The 17,946-nt window shown below is 46.5% G+C and overlaps 1 protein-coding gene across 1 annotated transcript in view; it reads right to left on the reverse strand.

Moving 5' to 3' along the window:
• Positions 1 to 13: 13 nt before the first annotated feature.
• The window catches only part of B9d2 (B9 domain-containing protein 2), a 31,790-nt gene continuing 13,857 nt past the window's right edge, over positions 14 to 17,946 (reverse strand). Inside the window, exon 3 of the mRNA XM_050192308.2 lies at positions 14 to 345. Within this exon, the coding sequence (XP_050048265.1) occupies positions 29 to 345 (317 nt within the window). The 3' untranslated portion in view covers positions 14 to 28. The remainder of the gene's footprint in view (positions 346 to 17,946) is intronic.

Here is a 17,946-nt window from a genome sequence, read left to right on the forward strand (position 1 = left end):
TCTTCCACAGGAACCTAATCGGGAGGCATTAAACCTCGATGCCGTACTTATGAAAATCTCTGTGAATGGCATACAGTTCCAAGTGAACAGTGCCCATTGCTTCGGTGCGCAACCTGAATCGGTCGCCCACGCTACCGCAGACTTCCTCTGGGTCCCTGAGATGAAGTCCACCACCTAGGAAGTGTCTCGACACTTCTTCCAGCAAGGTGCCGACTGGGCGCCAGGTTGGACAGTCTACCTTGGAGAAACCTGGCGTGCTGGGAAGGTGGCACGAGCCGTAGCCGACGAGTTCGTTGCGCCCGAAGCCGTCCTGGTGCCACACTTGGACCAGCAGCTTCGGCCAGTCTGCGAGAGATGAAAGAAAAGTGAGATTACTCACACAACGCAAGCGATAGGTGCACATCGCTATACTATCGCTATCGCATAGTGTTACTGTGTCAAAGAGCTCGCTCTGGCGATGTCCGTGCCGAATGAAGAAATAAAAAGAAACAAAGCTTCTGAAGACAGACTGAAACTATATCAGTAATCACATATGAAGAACAGTGTCAGCTGAAAGGGTGGCGCTGCGGTTCCATACGGGTGTCTAAATACAATATTTCGCTGATCTGCCCACATAGATAACTAAAACCTGCAAAATGCTCGAGATGGTTTCTCGGCTGACAAAAAAAAAAGATCACCAGTGTGGTGATCACAGCACTGTATGGATATATCCGGCCTCGTCAACTCGTTAGTCGAGAGAAGAACACACGGCTGGTCACTGCAAGGTGACATTTCCGGCTGCCTGGTACATCTACCACACTGAGAACCATTTGAGCAAGGAAGACACGATGTTGTGCACATTGTTGACAGCGTCCTTGTTCAGTACACGGAAGACTACAGGTCTGCATCAGTTGGCGTCAGTCAACGTGCAGACTGAATTTGCGACGTGTATACTGAACATCGCACCAGTTAGCTTGTCGACAGCAACATCCAGCCCGTGTACTTACCTGCTCGCCAGCTGCACCGAACTCCTCTACCCAAGCGGTCTAAAGACCGACAAGGTGTTCAAGACAGCCATGTGAACGGCTTGACTGGTTGTACGCTGTGTGCCGAAGGCCATGCAGAAGTGACAGAGTGCAGGAGGAGGTATTTTTTTAAGTGTCCGCTAAGTGGGCATATCAATTTCGTCTGCTGCTGAAGTGCCGATTAGCTGGAATTGCCTGTATCTTCCTGACGCGTAACCGAGGCCAGCCAATCAGAACTTCAGGAGCGGACGAAATATACATGTCCACAAGGTGGCGACTTACAGAATACCCCACCAGCAGACGCCCATTTGGATTTTCGTGCCGGCGTGAGGGATTCAGTGCAATCAGCGTGAGTGGCGCTAGTTCAGCACGACAAAGCGAGGCCAAGTTACTAGAAACTGACGCAAGAAGAGTTTCATCTTTAAACGTTTGCGCGCAGACAAACAGGGACGAAGAAAAGGAAAACACAAGGACGAGCGCGTTCTACAGCCCTATTCTTGAAAGCACCCTTGTCTACATGACAGCCTAAAATCAAGTAGTCATCGACATATCTGTATACCTTACTTACTACACCTTCTAAATCCTTGGCCAACTCTCTGTCTATGCTTCCCCAAAAAATGCTGCTTAGGATGGGAGCTACGTTTGACCCGATGCACACACCCCTTTCCTGTATATACGTTTCACCACAGAATCCTACATGTGTATTCGCTAAATAAAAATGCAGAAGTTCAAGAAAGGATTCAACGGCCATGCCGCACGCATTGCGGAATGACACCTCGTCATTCTCATTTGTTATGCAATCTTTAACACTGCACATTAGGGGCCCATGCGGTAAGGAATAGTAAAGTTCTTGGACATCTATGCTGAATCCTCTATGCATTTCTGTAATTATCGGTAAATCCCCCCCCCCCCCCCCCCCCCCGGAATAAGCACTGCAGGAAATGCAGCGCTTAACTTTGAACTAACGTGCAACAGCCCGGAGGGAAGGCAGATAGAATGAGAGAGCAGGTAGAGAGAGGAGGTAGCTAATGGGTCATGAAAGTTCGCAGTCACGAAAGTTCGCTCACAGTTCCCATACATAGGGGGAGGGCGGGAGAGGGAAAAAGCGCAGTGAGAAGACAAGAAAACGCTATTACTAGACACGACAGCGGTTGCGGACTATTCGAGTAAATTTAACTTCACGCTATGGTGCGGGACGTTTCTGATATTTATGCAAAAATAAACACCGTGCAAATATGTCAGCAGATAAATGACGCAGGCATGGTATAGGATATACACTACGAAGGTGGCCGCACGTGAAATGAACACTTGGCGTTCTTAGAGGTCGCGGGTTCGATTCTGACCATGGCAGTGGCATTTTGATGGGGGCGAAATACAAACACGCTTGTACACATAGATTTAGGTGCACGTTAAGAAACCGCAGGGGGTCGAAATGACTCCGGAGGCCACCACTACGGCGCCTCGTAATTCGCTTATGGTGTTCGCATCTACAGCCCCATAATTCAATGACAGTTTAATAGGAGTGTACGAATATTCGGAACCTACGAATAACGATCAAGCAGTCACTAATCACCAATGCGAATATTTCTCCAATAGCTTTCGAATATTTCAGAACTTCAACTGCGCCCAATTAAACACAAAGTTGGACCAAAAGTACGGTAAATTTTCAACACGCGGGCATAGTAGGGACATAAAACATGAGAACTTGAATAGTGGAGCAGGCTATGTCACTTAGGAATCCATACTTTAGAGGCTGTATAGCGATCCAGGAGTGCAGATTTTTGGGCTAGTTGGTTCGTTAAATCAATTGAAGAGGATAGCGCACGTCCTGTCGTCTTTCATGTCCGTGTCAAGATCCAGCGCTATGACTTCAATTGATGTACAGCGATCATTCCCGCTCTCTGAAGAGTTCTGTGCATGCGATGAAACCACTTGTTTGCTCCTGATGCTCAATATGAGCTTTTAGTAAACGACGCTCCATAACGCACTATGTAATGGCTAACGCACTATGTAATGCTTAACGCACTATGTAATGCTTGGACGTGAAAATAGTTTCACATTAATTGTCATACCGGCTTATCAATATTAAAAAAAACTAGCCGACATCCGATTCCATTCGATTCGCTTCGGGCACTATTAAATTCGCATTCGATTCGGCCTCAAAAATCTCAATCCGCACACTGCTAAAGTTTCTGCCACGATGCGATGTGCCGTGTCATGCAATGAAAATGCTAACAATATCAGAGGTTATGAACGATGGCGCACAACAACACATCAAGTAAACACGTCTCACTGCGTGTTCTGTTCTGTTAACAAACGCTGAAGAAATTAAAGAGTCGCTGTGAACATCACCGCTAATTACCATCAATCAAAGCAAACAGCGCAGAAAGCTTCGCTTACATCGATTCCCACAGTGCGTGAAATCCGCATGATTTTAACGGCTGAAGTGTATCTGACAAGCATCCATTCTTACCTTAAGTGCACGAAAGCGCTTCAGGTAAACATGAATTCCTCATTTCAAATATTTTGTTTGTCACAGCATTTGGCGGAAGCTACAGGTTGATAAATTACGCCAACTCTCGAATATTGCAAAAGTCAGGTAATTTAGAGTGCTAAGCAAAGTATCCTGCATGCGCGCCGTGCGACGTTCAGCACGTTGAACATTTTCAAGGAACTTTCGGGCACTGCAGCACTGTATAGACATTCGACGACACAGTCACCTGCAGACACCTTAAATAGACATTTTTTGGGGACACAAAAACGGTTGTTTCTTGAATGAAACTGTATCAGACTCAAGCAAGTTAGACACTAAAACTTCAATGCCTTGGGATGGCCGGCTGCGGCTATAGTCAGAATGTCAAAGTACACTTAAGGCGAATGACGCACTATAACGTATTTAACATCTAAGAGCGTTTGCGTCAATACAGTACGGTGGTATTCTTTCAAATACATTTCACCAGATGTTTCTATCTGTCCTTTTTTGCCTTTTAAGGGGTGGCGTTTGACATACACGTACTTGATCCAAGCGGAGCGAGTTGAACGAACGCGCATGTGGGCGTATTAATTCTGAAACGAGTATCGATAACTGTTCCCTTCTGGCTGTCCTCAAATGACACATCTGAGCGACAGTTCAAGAATACCTGACGCCTACTTAGCGGGCGCGTGTGTACATATTAAACACCTCTGAGGGGGCTTTCGTCACTGCATTAGCGAATCATTCTACAGCAATGCTGAGAGAGAGGCAGCGTAGAAGAGGGTCGGTAACATGAAGAACATATGCTTGGCTACACTAAGCCTGTCAGCGCTAAAAATACTTGAAGTCGTGTTATTTTGCGTATTTCCCAGGATTTCTGTCTGCCCACCGTATCTCGTCTATTGCTGTGCGGAAGGCAGCGACCATAGGTCAGCAGTATGAAGGGAACTCATGCTCACAAAATACATTTCTTTGCTTAGGGCTCAGTCCGATTCGGACGCGCCAAAATTCTACTCAGCCGGGCTCAGCCGTACTGAAACTCGCCAAAATTCTACTTAGCCCGACCAAGACTCTCATTCGCGAGTCTGTTCGAGTCTGAGTGGAATTCCGGCGAGTCTGAGTGAATCGGCAGATGAGCTGGCCGGCCTATGGCACCGACACATCAAAAATGTCTGTCACAATGATAAATAAACCAATGAATCAATTAATAAAGAGAAAGAAAGGCAGGGTTTCATGAAAGCGCGAGCGTAGAAGGGCAGTAGAATGTTCTCACTACGTTTTTTTGTTTAAACTTCACCGTTTGAGACCACTCGTTCATAGTCAGTCAGAAGCTTCAAAGCACGGAATTCCTTCACCGCAAAAGTATGAGCCAAATTCCTCAGCCTATTGTCCTGACTCCTGCATGTGTCTAGGGTCTATACATATGCTATTCTAGGGCGTTAACACACGTAGACATTTTAGCCGTCATTGCTTGAGCACATTACTGTTAAAGGGATGCTAACTAGGATACAATGAACATGAGCTCAGACTCACATTTAGTTTCGCACGTTGACTATTGTGGTTGAAGTTCTACATTTACCCAGAAATCCGTCAAAAAGAACAGTTCACAGAGATAGTGACGGGCTTTCTGTGCAAGAAAAAAAGAACGATTTGTGTATCAGTATGCCGTTCGCCAGAATGTCTGAAGCTGAATTAGATATCATTTGAACGCGCGGATGTGATATATTAACTGGTTGTAGCAGTGTTATTAAATTACGGGGTTTTACGTGCCAAAACCACTTTCCGATTATTAGGCACGCCGTATAGTGGGGGACTCCGGTAATTTGGACCAGCGTCGTAGTGTTATTAGTTTTGTGTTTCTGTGACATACTGCATACGCGTATTTGGTCATTTAAAGTTGCGTGTATTGTACTCTTTCACGAGATTCAAAGAAAGATAAGCTGCGAGGCCAGGGAGGTGCTATTATGGCATCCTTCGCTGTGTCGCACCCAAGTTTTGCAGCGTAAGCTGTTACGGGCTCATTTGAATAGTCGTTCCGGATGGCGATGGTGTACGCTGCCTCCGCCGCCGGTGTACGGCGATAATAACAGCCATCACCAGGAATTAAAAAAGAAACCTGGTTCCACCAGGATCAAACCCGGATCCGCTACGCTGTAGTCAGCTACTCTACCACTAAGCCACGGTAGTTTTTTTTGTTTATTGCTTCGTTTGACACAGAGTTTACGAGCTCAGAAGAACAGAATAACAAGACCATAGTACCGAGAACCATGAGCTGTTTGCTGACTACAAGTAATCGGTGTTTCGGCATGTACAACAACATTTCCAATCTCGGAACCAACCCTGGTACATACGTCTGCACATTCTGCACTTCGACAAAATGGGACACATATTCGCAAAAATATTCGCGAGCTGGTCTAACGTCGATATCCGCGATGTGTACAGCAGTCTGAGTAAGCCATGGTAGCGCTTGCTAGCTTGGAGCGAAGACATGCCCTACACACACGTCCCAGCGCGCTAGGAGACATACGATGTGACACGCGCACCACGTAGCGGCGATGCGCGCACATTTTGCCGTTGCAGTTGCATATTAATGCACCACGTAGAACGCCATGCAGCAGATGCACAGGTTGCGGCGCAAGGCAGTTAAAGAAGGTTTGAGGAAGAAAAAAAAAAGCTTAAGGAGATGTGTACAAGAACGCTAGAAAAGAAATATATATTTTGTGTACCTTATTAAATCAAGCTGCCTAGCTGACTATGTCACCGCGCCGCTTCTAAGGGAAGGACAACAAATCATCATCATCATGATTATCATCACCATCATCAAGATTAGCATCGTATCGCGTCACTTGTCACGCGGTGTGAGATGCGCGCCGTGTAGCGTCGATACGTGCACACTTTGCACTGCAGTTCCATGTTATTATACAGGGTGTGATGCCATGTAACAGCTCACAGGTAGCGGTACAAAGGAGACAGAGAAGGATTGAAGAATGAAAAGAAGATTAGGAAGATGTATACAGTAATGCTGGAATGAAATCCATGTATAGCATACCAGAGTATTCAAGGAGGTTGGATGACTGTTTGCCACCACCCCGTTTGAAAGGGGATGGCAATAAATCACCACCACCACCACCACCACCACCACCACCACCACCACCACCACCACCACCACCACCACCATCGTAACCATCATCATCATTAGCACAAAATTGCGCCACTTGTCACAAGTTGACTTGCGCGCCGCGTAGCGTCGTTACGTGCAAATTTTTCATTGCGTTTGCGCTGTACTGCACCCAGTGTCCCGACACGTAGCAGTTGAATGTTGCATGTAGCTGGACCTGGTCAACTCAAGCAGGCTAGGTGACAGTTTGTCACCGCCTAGTTTCAAAGGGAATGCAAACAAATGATTAAATTATGGGGTTTTATACTCCAAAACCACGATCAGACTATGAGGCACACCCGTTGTGGGAGAATCTTGAATAATTTGAACCACCTAGGGTTCTTTATTGTGTACCTAAATCTAAGTGCAAGGGTGTTTTCGCATCTCGCCCCCATCGAAATGCGGCCTCGGTGGCCGGGATTCGATACCGCGACCTCACGCTTAGCAGCCGCAAATGAATGATCACCATCATCAACAACGACAGCACAGTGTCGTACCAGGGGTCGAGGGATGAAAAATGCGTGCCACGTAGTCTGGATACCTGTGTTTACTCTTCGGTACACGTTATTGCGCCTTCTCTCAAGGCAAGAACCCTTTACTGCGTGCTCCCGAAAATGGAGCTCCAATGGAGCGGCTCCTCCAGCTTACCCTTAATTACCCTGTGACTGCGTGGGCAGCGCAGTCCTGCGACTTTCTTTTACGCTGCAGTTTCAAAATGCATCTCACACAGCTTGCCCAAGTATTGTTCCTATTGTACACGTTCTTCATACATCTGATAAGAATTTAGCAAGCCGAATATGTTAGACGATGACTCTTACCTTTCTCTCTTCGTGCCTACAGGCATGCCCCCGGTGCCCTTATTCTAAATACTCCTAATAATATCCCGGCGGCAACGCCGAGATACGGCTCGAACGCGTTTCCAGCTCGGTAACCTGACCTGTAGCACAACGTAGACTCCTAGCGCGAACCATACGGTCAGGAATGGGCCTCCGAGATCCACGGCGTAGAGCAACACGCAGTGCCTGCGATATTGGAGGCGATGTTGCAGATGGCTAATGGAATTCGTGCAAGGTTTTGCGTGCTCAGCGATTGCATAGTTTGGCGGTATAATTGCTGTGCATCGCGCGGCGCACCTAGACTATAGACAAGGCCGGCGAGATGCCTTCTTCACTAAGTATGGACAGCTGGGATAGTTGGTTATTATTAGCATTATGAAACATCGTTCCAGCGCACAATTGAACACGGACGAGAAGGGGAAGACAACACGAACGCCGGACTTCAACTGACTTCAGTTGAAGTCCGGCGTTCGTGTTGTCTTCGCCTTCTCGTCCGTGTTCAATTGTGCGCTGGAACGATGTTTCATAATGCCTTCTTCAGCTTGCGGCTAATGTACTTCGCGCACAGACCCCGTCTCAGGTGAAAAAAAAGGGAAAGAATATTACGATCATCCGAGGAAGGTTGAGAGCTGGGTTGACGGATGGAGACGATGGTCACTAAGACGATGGTGACGAAGCACACGGACAGCACTGACGATGTCGACGACGTCGCATTAGCTCTAGAAACACGAATGCCAATTTACTAGGCCGACGAAATGCGTTAAGTCGTTCTGTGCATTCTGGTGCGCGTTATAATTAACAAATTCATCTAAATTACTATGAACTCCGTCAGCCAGAGCAGGACAAGGGTAACTGGGGATCGGTGGGAGACGCCTTCGTCGTGCGGTAGACGTAGCATATATATATATATATATATATATAAATATGTGCAGGAAAGAGACGACGGCCTTTTGGGAAGACTTATTTACTGAACGTTTGCGCGGCTGGTGGGCCAGCCTTTGTCAGGGTACAGTACATATATATATATATATATATATATATATATATATATATATATATATATATATATATGTATGATAAATTCGGTGCAGTCCCCACATTCCGACGATCGTGGCCATGCGATACGGCGAAGTGGATGTATCCGAGATATTGAAGGCACACCTGCACGAAAAATAGACGTGAGTCATGCAAAGTGTCCGTTAAATATATGTGAAAAACCTTTCCTTGACTCGTACGAGAAAGCGCGCCACATTCTCAGAGTCCTGTGCTGTCGTCTTCACGCACGTCATGAGCTGCGCGCAGCAAAATGTTTGCATCAAGAACGAATCGTTTGAAAGGACAAAGATAACGTGACGTGTCTGTAAAAGTGGTATACTTCGGCGATTTCTCCGGCCTCGAACACATGTACTCCGACAGCAAGAAGGTGCCTGAAATGTAGACGTAGATGTACAAGGCCTCAGAGTTGGTGGCACATACTAAACCTGGGGGATTCACCAAGAACTAGGCGGTTCAACATAAACTAAAGAAGAATAAATGTAAGAAATGAGACAACAAGATTTACGAATGCGAAGGTATAACTCAATAAGACAGCTTGGAGAGAATAAAATTAATGAAAGTGGAGAATAATTTAAAGAAAGATAAATATGACCCAAATCGAAATTTGATGGAGAGAAAAGGAAACTTCAAGCGATAGGTACAAAGTTTAAATCACTTTGTACCCTACAAGGAAACCCTGGGTGACAACACGAACCTTCCCGTCGTTCCCAAATGTCGAGGCGCCCAAGGATGGCAAATAAGTAGAAGTAACAGGAGACGAAGCGGTGTTTCTAGCGCTATTGTTTTTCTTAAGATAATAGAACGTCGACAAGAAAAGCCAATTTGCAATGGAGACTTTCCATGCGAAGGTTGTGGGATCGTTCCCCACCTGCGGCAGGTTATTTTTTCATCCACTTTCATTTACATTAATTTATCGTTTAATTCTTCCTTTCCTTTATTAAACACAAGTAATTTCCCCTATGTTGTCCTTGGTGTCAGTGTTTGTTGGCTTCCTATGGAGTGTCTATGTAGCACAGTGACCGTTCTAGTCGAGGGGCGACGCTGCCATCAAGTTTCGTTGAAGGTTGAAGCGTGAACCCAAAATGGAGGAAAAGGTGAAGAAAGCTGGCAACCAAGTACGGGGCGGGTGAAAGTGTAGATAGACAACCAGGAGCCATCAGGAAAGTAAGCGAGATAAACGGAGACGAATAGGATGCAAGAATGGAACCAAAAGAAGAAGACCATGGAGATCTATAAGAATGGGAAGAAGGAAATTAGAACGGAAAACCTGTACGATAACCTAAAGGGCAGCGGATTGTTACTTGAGGTTCATGCTAGTTGCCTAAGGAAAAAATGTTACCTGGGAAAATATGCGGAACTAGATGAGAGAAGGAGGAGGAAAAACTTTATTTGCTCTAATTGGTTAGAAATTAGCGGTGGCAGATGCGGTCGGCCGTCTTCACGGTCTTCTTCCCCATCTGCGCAGGGTCGACGCCCCTATTCCAGGGCACCACTGAGGGTGGCTACTCGGCGAGCGTGCCTTACTAGTCCATGCTGGACTTTCGGGTCGCTGCTGGCGAGCACCCTCTCCCACTGCTCCGCACTCGGGTCTTTTATTTGAAGGAATTGTTGATTCTGAACGCATTCCCATGTAATGTGATATAAGGTGGGCTTGGCGCCGCACCAGGGGCAAATGTCTCTATACTGGGTGGGAAACATCTTGCTTAGTGTGTTTAGGTTTGGCTATGTTCCTGTTTGCAGCCTCCTCCAAGAGGTTGCTTCATGCTGATTTAGGCTGTTGTGGGGTGGAGGGCATTCGATTCGGACCCCCTTATAGTAATTCAGAATGTCAGAGTAGCTTGCGTCGACTAGGTTCCTCAAGGTTGGTGCTTGTGGCCACTCGGTTTGTGTGCTCTCGAGCTGCCTTGTCCGCCCTTAGGTTCCATTCTATTACAGCGTGTCCCGGTACCCAGGAAATCGTATGCCTGACTTTGTAGTTAGCCCTGCAGGAGCGGAGGATGTGAAGCGCTCTGCGTCCTATTCTGCCGTTCATGTAATTCCGACACGTAGTTTGAGAGTCGGTGAGTATTGTTAAAGACCTTTCGGATCGGTAGCCCTCCACTGCCGCTAGAGCTACGGCTATTTCCTCAGCTTCCGTTACCGAGCAGTCCTTCATTGACGCGCTGCTGATCTCTTTGTAGTCCTGGCTTATTACTATCGCGGCTGTCTTTACTATGTTTGTGCTTCTTTGCTTGGCGTATACTGCAACATCTGTGTATACTGTTGTGTTTTTTGTGGCCAGGTACTTTTCGACGTATTTCGCCCTTGCGTCCCTTCGCGCCGTGTGGAGGTTTGGGTCCATGCCTTTGGGTAGGGGGCTAACAGTGTATGTTTTCCGATATTCATCAGGAATCCCCTCCGTTCTTTGGGTTTCTTTGATTGATTCCGCGAAGCCTAGCCTTATTAGCAGTTCCCTTCCCGTTTTGGTCTCCTGGAGTCTCATGAGCTGTGCGATATTTTGGGCTTCTTTTAGTTCTTCGAAGGTGTTGCTTAAACCAAGTGCCATTAGTTTCTCTGTCGATGTATTGTTCGGCAGGTGAAGTGCTGTTTTGTACGCTTTGCGTAAAATTGTGTCCGCTTCCTGTATTTCCTGTTTGGTGCAGTTGAAGTATGGGAGTGAGTATGCGACCCTGCTGACCACCAGGTTGCCAACCAGCTTAAGTGTGTCTCCTTCTTTCATCCCATATCTCTTTTGTGACACCCGCGTGATCATGCGGGCTATTTGGGTTGTTGACTGCTTGAGTGTTTTCAGCGTGTGGGTGCAGCGCTGGTTGGATTGCACCCACATTCCAAGGATCCTGATTTGTTGGCTTTCGGGTATCGGCTGCCCCTTTAGCCATATGTTAAGGCTTTCTTTACTTTTCTTGCCCCGTGCAATTCTCAGAAGCTCGGATTTCTCCGTGGAGCACTCAAGGCCTCTCTCCCCGACGTATTCTTCCGCGCAAGTGGCTGCTTCTTGCAGATAGCTTTCTTTTTGGCACAGCGTGCCTTTAGTGGCTCAGATGGTGATGTCATCTGCATAAATGGCGTGTTTTATGCCTTCGATTTTGCTTAGTTTATGCCCTAGGCCAATCATTGCGATGTTAAAGAGTATCGGGGAAATTACTGAAGCTTGGGGTGTCCCCTTGTTTGGTGTGGGGAATTTTTGCGATCGAATCTCTCCCAAACCTATTGTTGCTGTTCTATTGGAGAGGAAGGCTTTGACGTATCCGTGTACTTTCTTCCCGCAGTCTACGCTGTTAAGGCCTTCCAGGATTGCCGCGTGGCTTACATTGTCAAAAGCTCCTTTTATGTCTAGTGCCATTAAAACGTGTTCTCCGTTGTATGGTATCTTGCTGAGAACCTCATGTTTAATTTGGAGAAGGACATCCTGTGTCGAAAGCTTGGATCGGAAACCGAACATACTATGGGGGTATAGCTCGTTTTCCTCCATGCAATGTTGTAGCCTTTTTGTTACTATCCTCTCATATAATTTGCCTAAGCACGATGTGAGGGAGATTGGTCGTAAGTTTGTTACCTGCAGCAAACATCCGGAGACCACACAGTACATCCTAACGGAATGCCAAGGGATTCATCCAGTGAGAGCCGGAGGTAACGTACATCTTCCAGAAGGGCTTGTATTTAATGTGGACGGAAGCATCAACCGGTCAGCTGTAGAGATAAGCAAGAGGCGTTTGTAGCAATGGTGGGAAAAATAGCAGGGAAGAAATCGATACGACCGCATCCGTTACAGACATAGGAAGCGATACAAGCTAGATAGACAAGTTTTGATGACAAACAAAACGTTTATGGAGAGGTATACAAAAAATGCTAGAACAAAAAACACTTACAACACACCTCATTAAACCAAGCAGGATAGGTGATTATTCGTCAGTGACCCATTTCAACGAGGATGCCAAAAAATCATCATGCTCATCCGACTTCACATTGTATGTTAATGGCACGTAAAGATGAATGAAAAGCAGTAATTTGGTTTTTCATCTATCTTACGTCCGCAATGGCCAAAACGTGCTACAGGAGGCCACTTGGCTTATGTAGGCGTACGAGACAGAGCTTATAGTTGACAATGTAAGGGATTCACAGAGACTTGCGAATGTAAGCTACAATTCAGCGACCAATCTAGGCCCTAAGTTTAGCACTTAGGAATATGAAATTATATGATCCTTAGCGTGGAAGCTTATGCTTGTTGGTAATTTAACGAAAAAAGGGCAGAGTGCAAAAAAAAGGACACGAGAGAGCGACACGCACACAGCGCTGTCTTACAACAGTTCATTAATAAAGCCATGAAGGAATAACTATACACTTCCTAATATAGTTCACAGCTGACACGTGAACTAATTCAGGCAGATTTCATTGGACAGTTTGATAGTTCGTGCGTCAGTTCTCCTCCCATTGCACTTTAATCTTGGGAAATAGCGTGTCTTGACAGGGTTTGAATGGCACGCTTTCCTTGTGCTCTGTAGGTGTGTGGCTATCATTATAAGCATTTAAAAATTATGTCCCAAGCTTTTTGTCGATCATTCACATATCGCGCCTGGTAGCACCCCATATATTTATTCCTTCATGGCTTCATGAATAAACTGTTACAAATCAGCGATGCGTGCGCGTTGCTCTCTCGTGTTCCTTATTGAGGAGACGAGTAATGACGTGGCATTCATTCAATAGGAAGTTGTAGCCGTTGCCCAACAATATAAATGCCTAGGTGTATACATAAAGCAAGCAAAGACCTACTCAAGTACCCACCAAGAGAAGCTAAGATAGGGAAGCGAAATGCAGCAATGGTGAAACACGGAGCACTGTGAGGCCCCAATAAGAATGGTGTGGCGCTCGGAATCTAGAAAGGAGTAATGGTGCCACCGCTAACGTCCGCAAGTGCCATTCTGTAATTAAATTCGGATATCTCGTCGGGTGAGAATGATGGGTGTAACGTTAAGGGATAAGAAAAGAGCAGATTGGGTGAGGGAACAAACGCGAGTTAGTGACATCTTAGTTGAAATCAAGAAAAAGAAATGGGCATGGGCAGGACATGTAGTGAGGAGGGAAGATAACCGATGGTCATTAAGGGTTACGCGCTGGATTCCAAGGGAAGGGAAGCGTAGCAGGGGGCGGCAGAAAGTTAGGTCGGCGGATGAGATTAAGAAGTTTGCAGGGACAACGTGGCCGCAATTAGTACATGACCGGGGTAGTTGGAGACGTATGGGAGAGGCCTTTGCCCTGCAGTGGGCGTAACCAGGCTGATGATGATGATGATGATCTCGTCGGGGTTGGAAGCTGACCAAAGATCTTGGTTGGCTTTGGGAGCCCACGGCAAAACCAGAAATGAGGCAGTGCGGGGCGACGTGGGCTGGGCCTCTTTCGAAGTCAGGCGGTCTGAGAAATTGAGAGCAAAATTACTTTTCAAGAAAGGCTCATGAACATCGATGAAAATAAATGTGCGGCTAAAGTACAGAAGTGTCTGTACCTGAAAAAAGCGCGAACACCGAATGGAGGAAGAGGTGAAGAATGTTGGCAACCGAGTACAGGGTAATTGAAAGTGTAAATAGACAAGTGGGAGTCACAAAAGATAAAATGTGAGAAACAGAGACGACAAATTTGAAATAATGAATGTAAGCAAAAAAAAAAAAACAAACAAACAATGAAGATTTAGAAAAACGGCAAGAAAGATATCAGGAGGGAAACTTTGTATGATAACGCAAAAGGGAGTGCCCCGCTATTTGAGGTCCGAGCTCGCTACCTAAGGAAGAAACCATACCGGAACAAATATGCGCCACAGGATGAGGCATGCGTTTGCTGGAAAAAGAAGGCCGGAAGCCATTCGCAACGTCGTAATGGAGTGCTAAGATACTGACCGAGCAACACCCGTAGTGTAGGGTCCACCTTCCAGAAGCGTTAGGATTCACAGACGATGGAATGATTAACTGGTCAGCAGTTGAGATAATAAGAGGACAATGAGAGTGCTGTTGGAAGATGGGCAAGGAAGATACTGATAGAACCAGAGCTATTGCAAGTGTAATGGTACAGTATATGGTAATAGAGGTTTTAAATACGAAAGATCGAGATCAGATAGGCAAAAGGCTATGTAGCGATGTATGTGGTAAATCCTGATTAAATCAAGCAGGCTTGATTTAATCCGCCCCATTTCACATGGGATGCCAATAAACACCGTCATCATCATTTGAGTCGATGTGGAATGTGGGGTGGAGGAACGTTCTAGAATACGGGGATTACTCCCGCATTCTAGAACGATATTCCACTCTGCCCTCCACCTTGACTCGATGATGTTGCCGATGATGACTTGCTGGCATCCTCCTTGAAACGGGACGGGGACAACTCACCACCTAGCCTGCTTGAGTTACTCAGGTATGCTGCAATACTTTTCCCTCTAGCTTTCTTGTGCATATACATTTCACATTCTCAGCCTGTCTTGTACCGCTGCTTGTGCCAGCAATGGATCCAGTCGTCTCTTCTCTGCTTTTTCCACCAACACTCGAAACATCTCTTGCTTATCTCAATGGCTGACCAGTGGCTTCTTCCGTGTAATTTAAATCCAAGCACTTCTGGAAGTTGTGCGTTACGCACTGGTCTCGCTGGGCGAGTTCCTCCGCATGCCATTAGGATGTTCTGAGTGGCTTCCGGATTTTTTGCTGCTGCATACGCATGTCTCATCTAAATGCGAATATTTGCTCCGGTATGTTCTTGTCCTTAGTCAAGCAGCTGCAGTCATATAGAACAAGTTACTTCCCTTCGTGTTATCGCACAGATTGCAGCGCTGCCTCTCGGCAGAAAGGGTCACTGCTCTTCACTGAGGCTCCGCGGAAATTCTCGGGAAGCGTGGCATGTTTTTTATACATAGAGGGTGCGCGCTGTGCTAAACTCGGTGGAGTGGACGGCGGGCTTCGAGTCACGGATCATCTGAGAATACGGGGGTTAGATTCGCGGTTGGCAGTTTTGCCACCGCCTTGTTCTTTGATGACATCATGTCGCGATAATAGTGGGTTTAATACATATCGGAGCTATAAAGCATACGTGTTCTTTAGATGCGCGGGTGCCAGACAAGCTTTATTTCAAGACGAAGAAAGCCGTGCTCTGCCTGGCGCTCTATATTCTGGACATTCCGCCATTTTCTTCGATGCGTGATGTAGGCGCGACGCGCACAAGATGGAGCTGATGGCCCCGCTTTGCTTTCGTAATGTGGCGCAAACTTGACCTTTTGCCTCAGAAAGTGATATGAGGGCACCGAACGTAACGTTCTTGGTAGAGCAAAACAGTTTTCCTACTCAGTAAAAAATAAAGCAGCTAGCTTAAAGCCTACGATTACTCCGTCGAAAACGCTTCTCGCTTCCGTCGTCTGCTGCGGACAAGCCGTCGTCTGCTTCATTAGCTATAGGGCGCGTGTACCCGGAAAAATGGAATGAGTCATCGTACGTTGGCGCCAACGCGCTTGTTTTCTACCTCGAAACAACTTGCGCGACCTACTAGCGGTGATGAATGCACGTTCTAGGCTACGTTATCGCTATCTCACCAAACGCAAGTGGCTGAGCCCGACTAGGCTGGCCAAGAAACGGCCGAATATCATAGCGTTGCGCGCGCCAAAGCTGCGCAAGCGCCGGCGCTAGCATCGCTTGTTCACTTCGCTGGTTACTCGCACCGCGTGAGGAAACTTCAAAGCGCCGCCTTACGAACATTCATTTTTATGAATAAAAAAGACGCCGTCGTCATAACTTCGGATTGTGCGAAAAGGCAATTAATCTTGATTACAATGCAAACGCAGCAGCGAAAAGTGGACAGCGTTGTGGAAAGTTTGTTATGCTCAACCAATATTACTTCATGTATAGTCATTCTTTTAAAAAATGATGACCCAAAACGAAAATGCCAACACCACCTAAGAGCGATGCAAATACTATGAGAACGCTTTATGAACAAAAGATTTTCATGGCGCCAAATGACGGGGAAATTGCGGCGATACGCATTCCTCTCGGCCGCCATTGCATATGGCTGCTCATTAGCATAATTTGCGCGGCTCGTCACACCACAAATGATGGCGGAAAATATCTGCAATGGCGGCCCAGCGCAACGTCACGCAACGTCAAATTGACGTTTACGAAACGACCGTTCCTGTGACGCTCGGCACAGCATATTCCTTCAGCCAATCAGCAAGCTGACATGGCGCCTATCTTGAATCGCCCACCACATATTGGCGAAACTGCCGATGCAGTGCAATGGCTTCTCTACGCTACCGCTCACTTTCTTCTTGAAGCGCTAACCTCGCAATATAGCTGCCAAGGACGAAGAAAATGCATTAGTCAAAAAAATATGCAGTACCACGTCACGTTCCGTCATCTTGATGAAAACGCAAAATTGCATTTTGCAGAACTTCCGTTTCCCGGCGCAAACTTCAAGGCACGTGAGCTCTCGACAGCCAATCGGAGAGTCAACACGGGGGATGATGGAGGTCGTGCAGGCGCCATGCCTGCCGAGAATAGAGCCTCTGATGCCGTACAGTTACTGCCTTGTGAAATTTCCTTTGCTGTACGATCAATGATTCGTCAGCCGCACCGTAATACAAGGAACCATGAAACACGGCTGTCCGATACGACAAAGTAGCGCACGCACAGAAATTTTCTAGCGACACATGTCCACACGGAGTGACGCAGTTTGTGTTGTGGCTCATTCACAAAGTGGAGGCAAAAATAAAATAGTACAAAAGAAAATAGAAGGAGCTGCGAAAACAGCATGGAACGTGCGGCCCCGCGATTAAGAAAAGCGCGGCGCCTTGAGTCAGGTTAATTCTAAGAATTTTAAGAAACACCTACAATTGTTTCTCTAGATACCTTACTCAGTTTGGCGGCTGTAGCAAGCTCGTTCCAAATAGGTCGCGAAGCTTCGGGCGAAAAGCGGTTCAGTACAAATTGTCACCGACGTCAGCAAGGGTGATTATGGGAGCATGGATTCACGCGCAACTATGTTTGGAGGGAACGAACATTGGGAAAGAAAAAAGCGTTTTTTAATTCAAGCGAGACACAGTCAGATTCATTCAACGAAAATCAGGTCAATTATATATATTCGTGACTTATTAAGAACATACAAGTTTATTTAATTTTATTATTATAATAAGTACATTTCTTTTCAGCGCCCATCGTTGCAGGGGGCGTTGACGCCGCTATCACTTGCAATGCAATGCACCTCTTGAAATGCGTAAGAAAGGCACGCTCGTAAAGTTCACCTGTTGAAATACGCCCGACTCACACGGTGTGCTTTTTTGCTTGTCGACGCTTGCCTGAATTTGTTGACGCGGGTAGCGTCATCGCTTCTTAACCTGTTCAGTCAAAAGTAGTGAGTTACGACCACCAGATAATTGTTTAGTGGTTTCCGTGCGACTGC

This window comes from Dermacentor andersoni, chromosome 10 (assembly GCF_023375885.2).
Source record: "Dermacentor andersoni chromosome 10, qqDerAnde1_hic_scaffold, whole genome shotgun sequence".
Taxonomy (NCBI): Eukaryota; Metazoa; Arthropoda; class Arachnida; order Ixodida; family Ixodidae; genus Dermacentor; species Dermacentor andersoni.